We start from the raw sequence: 9,128 nt of genomic DNA, 5'->3' as shown, positions 1-9,128 counted from the left end.
TATTTTTAGTTGCAACTGCCAGTGATTTCCTTTTTGTAATATATGGTTTCCTAAGGGAGCATACATTGTAGAATTATTTCCTTGGTTAGGAGATTACTTGGGAGTCTTTTTTTTTTTTTTTTTTAACTGAAAATTTGGGAGCTATCTAAAAATTATTAGATGATTATTTTTTAAAAAAATTGAATTATGAGTTTTTTAACACTTAAAAAAAATTAGACGGTTTGTATTTAATGTCGAGATATTATTTTTTTCGATTGAATAGAAAGTTTAATTTGGGATTTTCGTAAAACAATTTATCAAAATACCCATTACACAAAATATTTAATATTTTTCCATTTGCAACTATTCCAACTCAAAGACCGTGTGTTTCTTCATAAGTATTTAAAAATTAAAATAAAAGATACAAATAAAGTGTTAATTTGTTTATCTCTTATGGGTAATTTAATGAATTTACCTTTTTTTATAAAAAAAAGGTGTAATTATAAAAAATGAAGTCTTTTGATTATTCGCTATTAAGGTTTTATCCAAGGGATTAAATAGCCAGTGTGATCATGCGGATGCATGAATCATTTGACAAGTTTATAATAAAAGAAAGGAAGAGGAAAACATAAGGAGAGATTATAGGCAAGCGTGGGGACAGAGTTGCCTCACACGCTTGTCAGCTCCGAAGAATCAAAGGCGGTTTGCAAAATGAATTTCCCCCAATCAACGGCCAAGATTCATCTTCGAGATCGAACGGCTAGGAACTTCTCAAAGGCCCAAGATTAGGGTTTATAAGAGTGTGGCCTCTTAGTTTCCTGTCTGTCATAACTCTCTGAGGCGGCACGAGACGTATCTCTGCCGTTGGAGGTAAACCACTCTAAGATCCATGGGGATTGCTTACTTTCTCCGCATTTTTTGTTGATTCAATTGTTTAAAATGTTTTACTGGTTCTTAATCAGATCGATTCCTAGGGGCTCTCTCTCTCTCTCTCTCTCTATATATATATATATATATATTGTTTGTAATTGTGGTATGATCTAGTTCACATAGCCTTTACTATCTGGTTGATTTGTTGCGAATTTACTATGTATTTGTGAGAATTATATTTCATCGAAAAATTCATTTGTTAGGTTATTTATAGCTTTATGTGTGACTTGCGGTATGAGTTTGCCTGCTTCGAGCTTTGATATCTGTTGTTTGCTTGGTCCATTTGCCAGAGATTTAGTTACAAAGATCGGTTGATAAGAAATCTCTCTCTGTTTTTTCTTTTTTGTTGGTTTTCGGGAGTGGCGATACAATTTAGCCTGCTACAGGCTTTTGATATATGGAGTTTTGTTTTATTGACTCGTTCTCTTCTTTTGAGTAAGGTTTATAAATTCAGGTCCTAGGTAATTTTTGAGTGATTGGTTGTACTGTTTAGCTTAAAGTTTTAATATCTAGTTTAACGATGTTTGGTTTTTGCACTGTTAAGAGGTTTAGTGAAGAAGTGATCAGTTAGAGGACCGATTTGTTGCCTCTCGATCGGATCTGTACTCAATTACCCAGAGGATACGTATTTTGATTGCTGGGATAATTTGTGTGAAATAACTACGTAGTTATTGGTGGAACTAGTGCATGTTTATTCTCTATTTTTTCTATATATGTACGGATATAGTGGTGTTATGTGTCATTAGAGTTGAAGAGGCTCAGATCTTAATGTGAAATATCGGTTTCTTTTGATATGTGTTGTTGATTTGGCTTTTGGCATTTGATAATATATGGGCTGGGTTCCTTTTATCTGCTTACCAGACGATCAGATAAAATATATCTACTGCTTCATATTAACTTGAACTGGGAGACGATCAGATCAAATATATCTACTGCATCATATTAACTTGAACTGGGAGACGATCAGATCAAATATATCAGGCATGAACTGCTTCATATTAACTTGAACTGGGACGTTTGGTTTGTTTAGGATAATTTACTATATGTGAATATTTTCCGATGCAGGTTGGTTCCTAAGGATATAGCATATTTCCATGGATGATGTGTTATTTTACATTTGATGCATTCCTTGGTTTTGCCTTTTATGTTTTTCAGTTTGGAGATTTAATTTGAAATAGATTTTATGGTTCCCATGGATATAGCATTTGCTATTTTACATTTGATGTATTCTTTGGTTTTCCCTTTTTTTGATTAGTTTCTCAGTTTTTTGATGAATTTTTGTCATGTGGTTTTGGTAGATTTGGTGCTTGTGTTTTTTTTTCCATATCAAACTTTTCTCATTATATGGATTTTCTCTATTTTATTGGTTGCTGTATATAGACTTTTTCTGTTTCTTGCTGTGAATAGTATTATGATTGCTGATGAATTTAACTTTTATTCTGTTTATTTATTTTTATTTTTATTTTTCTTTGCCTTCGTTTTGCAGTTTTGGTGCTTGTGAATGTTGTTTGCTACAAGTGTATAATTATTTTTATCTATAGCTGCAGTTCCATTGATTTTTTTTTTGAGGGACAAGGCTCTGATGATGGTGATATAAGATTTTATTGTTTAATTCTCAAAAAAAAAAAAGAGATGTTTTCTAAGTAACTCGAGTAAAAATATTGCTCAGAATGATCAAGAAGGATCTAGTAGTTCCAAGACTATGGTATTCCCAGCCTATCATTGTCTATTAGTTGATGAGTGGTGCTATAGGGAGAGAAGCACCTATTTCCATGTTCTGGTTGGTACTGCTCTTTCTCCAAAATGTTGTTAAGCGCTGCGGTGTCATAAATCTGATGGAAGTAGAAACAGTTATTTATTTTGAAGTATTATGAGATACGTAACTATCATTTCATTGTGGCTTGGCAAGGAATGCTATAACTTGTTTTTTCTTTTTTTCTCTTGAATTTTATTTTGTCAAAGCTCTTAAGGTAAGAAAAGACAAATGGCATTGCCATTGTCACTAGATTGTTGTAGTTAATAATGATTCAGTTCTGGCTGGTTGTTTATATGACCATGATCTATTTACAGAGGGTTTATACTTGCAGATTTGTAATGAACACTTTCATTTTGTTTTATTACAAAGTGGCATGATTTTGATGTTTGTTTCTAACGCTTGTCTACCTGGGGGCTGAGTTTATTTTTTGTTTGCAAATTGATGTCGTCTGGGTTTTAGTGCATCTCATGCTATGCTCAAATTTTTTTATGTGGATCTGTTTGTTTTCATCATAGAGACTGCTTAATGGTTTCTACCTGTCTCTTAGTACTTCCACTAGCAGTTACATTATTCTTTTGGATCATGCTTATTTTTGTTTATCTGGATTCTGTTCTCCTTATAAAAATTTTCCATCATGTGATGTTAAACTTTTATGCATAAGATTCATCGACCTCGCACCTTTCTCATTGATCCAAGATATCTATTTCATTCTTATTTTGGTGTAGACAGTTAGTGAAATGTTCAGTTATGTTGCGTATATTCATTATGTGATACAATTTGTGTCATTGGTTTGCTGAAGCATTGTTATTGTTTCACACTTAGCCTATGCAGTGAAAAGGAATATGCATACCCTTTTACCCAGAAAGTACTTAATAAGCACTTCAATGTATTCAGTTATGTTCCTCTCTGGGTAGTTCTGGGTAGTTCATTAGGGACTGCTATATGTAATGCTACAGAAAAACTTGCTGAGATGCTGGGTCTCTTGCTAATTGGACCAATTAGATTACTGGTTGAAAACCTTCATTCATGCTGTGGGACCAGTATCGCCATTTTAAAAAGAAACAATTTTATTTGCTTATCATAGGGGTTTGGTGTAATTCATCCTGCACTTTTCCTTCCAACAAACTCCAAATTTCTGTATAGTGTTATGCCGGCATTCTTTTTGTTTGCACTTTCTTTTGGTAGTTGTTACTTGTGTGTTCTATTTATTGGGCGCTACTGGGGTTACTTTCTGTGGTGGTGGTTTCTTGCTTCAGCTATTGTTGTCCCAGTGATGTTCCATATGTGCTCTTTTTCTATTGCTGTCAATTTTCCTGTGCATCCAAAAAGAAAGTACTAATGTTCTGTTTCTTTTGCAGGAACTTTTCTGTTGGAATTCTTTGTGTAGGGCGAACTTGAAAACTAGTCAAAATGGTAAATATTATGTTGTGGTTATTGTAATTTTGAGCACCATCCTCTTTCGTAAAATTTCTTAACCTTTTGGCTGTATTGTTAAAACAGGTGAAGTTTACAGCAGAAGAGCTCCGCCGCATAATGGACCTGAAGCATAATATTCGTAACATGTCGGTCATTGCGCATGTGGATCATGGTATGCATTCCACTTCACCAGTCTTAAAGTCACGATTTCCTTGATGAACATTGGTTAAAGCTTAATCCCATATAAAACCTTTGCATTGTATGCCTAACGCCTTTAATGCTTGAATCTCAAAACGCCTTAAATGCTTGAATCTCCATTCTCTAAGACAGATGGCAGAGATGAACTGTTTTTCCGTGGTGTATCTCATCACGAGAACTATGTTCCTTCTCCTATGTTTGGAATTGAAAGTCGACAATTGATACTCATCTCTTTATTGTGTAATATCTTCAGGATTTTGTATGGTATTTTCTCCTGGTTTTATGACTGTCACCATTATCAATTTGGGATTTGGCCGATATCTCAATTGGCATGTGCGTATAAATTTGTAAAAAGTGAACTGCTGCTTCCTCACCCAAATTTTTGTGTCTATGGATATCAAAAGCACGAAATGGTGGCACTTTCATCTTTTATCAAAATGGGCACTTTTGAAAACAACACGATAAAAACAGCGGATTGCAATTTGAGAATTTATCTGTACGTCTTTTATTCAAAGAGAAAATCACAGTTTTCTTATCTGGTTACTGCTCTTGTCTCGTATTTTACTTGTGTTGTCATTGGTGGGATGTATTAAAGTATGTTTTAGTTTTTGAATGTACTTAAAACCTGAAAAGTTGCAGTTATTAAATACTAACTTTATTTTTTTGATTCTGTTGCACTTGTGTCTTTTGTCTTAATTTTTTGTTGCATTTGTTCTGACTATTGGTAGTATCTACTGTTTGTCTTGATTAGGCTCAATTTTGTTTGGGAGTTGGTAGCAATGAAAATTATTTGCTGTAAGAGTCAATGTTTCATAGTTTGTAGTATTTTGCCCTAATTTTGTTTTTGATTGTAAATTATTGAGTTATTATTGAACAATGATGATTTTTAGTGGTTTTTAATAGAGGTCTTAAGGAACTGAGTTTGCTTGACATATTGTAGTGCGTATCATAGCTATAAAAGCTCAAACTTGTTCTACTGTTTCTAGTACTTATTATTTGCTCCATCTAAAAACTCTATTTTGTCTCACAGTTTGTATTACTTTGTCTTAAATTGATTTTTGAATGTAAATTTGTTACACCTTTTTGCGGAGTCGGTCTCATTGGCTCAGTTCTTGAATATTAATATTTTCGGAAGTCAAATGTGTTCTTGATAAGTTTTATTGTAATCCCTCTCTCAGGTAAATCCACACTCACTGACAGTCTCGTGGCTGCTGCCGGTATTATTGCACAAGAGGTTGCTGGAGATGTGAGGATGACTGATACCCGTGCAGATGAGGCGGAACGTGGTATCACCATCAAGTCCACCGGTATCTCCCTCTACTACGAAATGACCGAAGAATCACTCAAGAGCTTCAAGGGGGAAAGAAATGGCAATGAGTACCTCATCAATCTTATTGATTCACCAGGGCACGTCGACTTCTCCTCTGAGGTTACTGCCGCCCTTCGAATCACTGATGGTGCTCTTGTTGTGGTTGATTGTATTGAGGGTGTTTGTGTCCAAACTGAAACAGTGCTTAGACAAGCACTTGGTGAGAGGATCAGGCCAGTTCTCACTGTGAACAAGATGGACCGATGCTTTCTTGAGCTCCAAGTTGATGGGGAGGAGGCCTACCAAACTTTCCAAAAGGTGATTGAGAATGCTAATGTGATCATGGCCACTTATGAAGACCCACTTCTTGGAGATGTTCAGGTATACCCTGAAAAGGGTACAGTTGCCTTTTCAGCTGGTCTTCATGGTTGGGCCTTCACTTTGACCAATTTTGCTAAGATGTATGCCTCCAAGTTTGGTGTTGATGAGGCTAAGATGATGGAGAGGCTTTGGGGTGAGAACTACTTCGACCCTGCCACCAAGAAGTGGACCGGCAAGAACACTGGATCCCCCACTTGCAAGAGGGGTTTCGTTCAGTTTTGTTATGAACCGATTAAGCAAATAATCAACACATGCATGAATGACCAGAAAACTAAGCTTTGGCCTATGCTTCAAAAGCTTGGGGTAACAATGAAGGCTGATGAGAAGGAACTTGTGGGCAAGGCCCTAATGAAGAGGGTCATGCAAACATGGCTTCCTGCGAGCGAAGCTTTGTTGGAGATGATGGTATTCCATCTCCCTTCCCCTGCAAAGGCCCAAAGATATCGTGTTGAGAACCTTTATGAGGGTCCACTTGATGATGTTTATGCAAATGCTATTAGGAACTGTGATCCAGAGGGCCCTCTCATGCTCTATGTGTCTAAGATGATTCCTGCCTCTGATAAGGGGCGATTCTTTGCTTTTGGCCGTGTCTTCGCGGGCAAGGTCTCAACTGGGCTCAAGGTCCGAATCATGGGCCCCAACTATGTGCCTGGCCAGAAGAAGGACCTGTATGTGAAGAGCGTTCAGAGGACAGTTATTTGGATGGGAAAAAAGCAAGAGTCGGTCGAAGATGTGCCCTGCGGTAACACAGTTGCCTTGGTTGGGCTGGATCAATTCATCACTAAGAATGCGACCATAACCAATGAGACTGAGGTTGATGCCCACCCAATCCGGGCCATGAAGTTCTCTGTGTCCCCTGTTGTTCGTGTTGCTGTTCAGTGCAAGGTGGCCTCTGATCTTCCTAAGCTTGTTGAAGGGCTCAAGCGTTTGGCGAAGTCCGATCCTATGGTGATTTGCACGATTGAGGAGTCTGGGGAGCACATCATTGCTGGTGCAGGTGAGCTCCATCTCGAGATTTGCCTCAAGGACTTGCAAGAAGACTTCATGGGTGGAGCTGAGATCAATGTTTCACCTCCTGTGGTCTCATTTAGAGAGACTGTCAAGGATAAATCATGCCGAACTGTTATGAGCAAGTCCCCCAACAAGCACAACAGGCTCTACATGGAAGCCAGGCCATTGGAAGAGGGGCTTCCTGAGGCCATTGATGAGGGTCGCGTGGGCCCAAGAGATGACCCCAAGGTTAGATCCAAGATTTTGTCCGAGGAATTTGGGTGGGATAAGGACCTTGCGAGGAAGATTTGGTGTTTTGGACCCGAGACCACTGGCCCCAACATGGTGGTGGACATGTGTAAGGGAGTTCAATACCTCAATGAAATCAAGGACTCAGTGGCTGCTGGTTTTCAATGGGCTTCAAAAGAAGGAGCCTTAGCTGAAGAGAACATGAGAGGCATATGCTTCGAGGTTTGTGATGTTGTTCTTCACGCCGATGCCATTCATAGGGGTGGTGGCCAGATTATCCCCACTGCTCGTAGGGTCATCTATGCTTCCCAATTGACTGCAACACCGAGGATGCTGGAGCCCATCTACTTGGTCGAAATTCAGGCACCTGAGCAAGCTCTGGGTGGTATCTATGGGGTTTTGAATAAGAATAGAGGGCATGTTTTTGAAGAAATGCAAAGGCCAGGGACTCCTCTATATAACATCAAAGCTTACTTGCCTGTCGTTGAGTCGTTTGGTTTTTCGAGCACTCTCAGGGCTGCAACTTCAGGGCAGGCTTTCCCTCAGTGCGTGTTTGATCACTGGGAGATGATGAATTCCGACCCATTCGATCCAACCTCTGAAGCATTCAGAATAGTAACTGAGGTTCGAAAGAGGAAGGGGCTCAAAGAACAGATTACTCCTCTCTCTGACTATGAAGACAAGCTGTGAGCAGGGAACTGGGTCCTCTCTTTCTCTCTATAGTATGATTTCTCTATTCTCGTGTCTATGGGTAAGTCTTTTTTCCCGTGAGATACTATTTTTCATGATGTTTTAGATTTTTCTTGGGTTTTGGTCATTGGAATTTCTATATGGAGTCTAAATTTTGCAGTGAGCTACTTTTAATTGGTTTGTTTAAGGGGATGCTTCAAATCGGAACATGAATATGTGATGTTTGAGCAACAATTGTTACGTGTTAAGTTGTTCGACTACTAATGCCTAAAAATCATGGGTATGTTAGTTGAATGTTTTGTGCCCTTTCCTGCTCTCTTTTGATTTGACTTGTAGAAATGTTTTGTGCCCTATCCTACTCTCTTTTGATCTGACTTGTACAAAAAGGAAAACTGCTTGTGGTGCGGTGAATTTGTTTATGGTTTGAGAATATGATTTTTAACCCCTTATTGGTGTGATAAAAAATTCTCACAAAAGTAACTATAATCGTGTTGGAGTAGTGTAGGCAAAGGACACAGGTGAATGAGAATCCACTTTCGAGGTATCTTCTTAAAGGAAAAATGAATTAATTTTGAGTTCTTGAACACTTTTAAGAGTGCCCCCCCCTTCTCTTAATGGTGAAGAGGCTTTACATTGTTGCAATGGGAACTTAATTTTAATGGATTTTCCCTTCTTTTTTTTTTTGGCTCCTAATTTTAGCTGGGGAAAGGGCATTGGTCATTGTTGGCCGAAAAGCTCCCTTACTTCATGAGAAATATTTGCATCTTTGTCTATAGATTTTTTAAAATTTTAATCAATTAATTATTTTTTTAATTATTTACTTTCTTTTATTTGCTAATTTTCCAAATTCAGGAACAATTTTTATGAAATCGGTTTTCCCCAAAATACCCAAAATATAAGCATGTGAAAGTATCACAAATCCTCGTATCAAACATGGTTGTAAATTTGAACAAAAGTACCGCAAATCCTCACATCAAGCATGGGTGAAAATTGGAACAAAAGTACCACAAATCCTCGTATCAAACATGGTTGAAAATTGGAACAAAAGGACCACCAAACCATAAAAGCTTTGCTAAAATGGTGATAATTGTGGGTTTTCCTTTTCTTAGACAAATGATTGGTGTTAGGATTAAAAAGAGGAGCTGTAGATCTGGAGATTTAGAAGGTTTTGGCAGGTGTGCCGTAGAGAGAACCCCACTGAAAAGGCTGGATTTATGTCTGCAAGACTGC

The 9,128-nt window shown here is 37.7% G+C and overlaps 1 protein-coding gene across 1 annotated transcript; it reads left to right on the top strand.

The window, feature by feature from the left end:
- The first annotated feature begins 803 nt into the window (after positions 1-803).
- On the top strand, positions 804-8,192 carry LOC18443118 (elongation factor 2). Its single transcript, XM_006853317.4, has 4 exons — positions 804-849; positions 4,024-4,078; positions 4,166-4,253; positions 5,458-8,192. Exons 2-4 carry the CDS (start codon positions 4,076-4,078, stop codon positions 7,896-7,898), a joined length of 2,532 nt encoding a protein of 843 aa, XP_006853379.2. The 5' UTR covers positions 804-849; positions 4,024-4,075; the 3' UTR covers positions 7,899-8,192.
- Positions 8,193-9,128: the final 936 nt, after the last annotated feature.

The sequence above is a fragment of the Amborella trichopoda genome, chromosome 2, assembly GCF_054954075.1.
Source record: "Amborella trichopoda isolate Santa Cruz 75 chromosome 2, AtrichopodaSantaCruz75HAP2 v2.0, whole genome shotgun sequence".
NCBI lineage: Eukaryota > Viridiplantae > Streptophyta > Magnoliopsida > Amborellales > Amborellaceae > Amborella > Amborella trichopoda.
The sequence above is the reverse complement of the archived record's forward strand: the minus strand, read 5'-3'. Positions and strand labels throughout refer to the sequence as shown.

Excerpts from the sequence above, each read along its gene's own strand:
- LOC18443118 (XM_006853317.4), top strand. Across the intron at positions 4,254-5,457 it reads CATTGCGCATGTGGATCATG|GTAAATCCACACTCACTGAC; the intron begins GTATGCATTCCA and ends TCCCTCTCTCAG.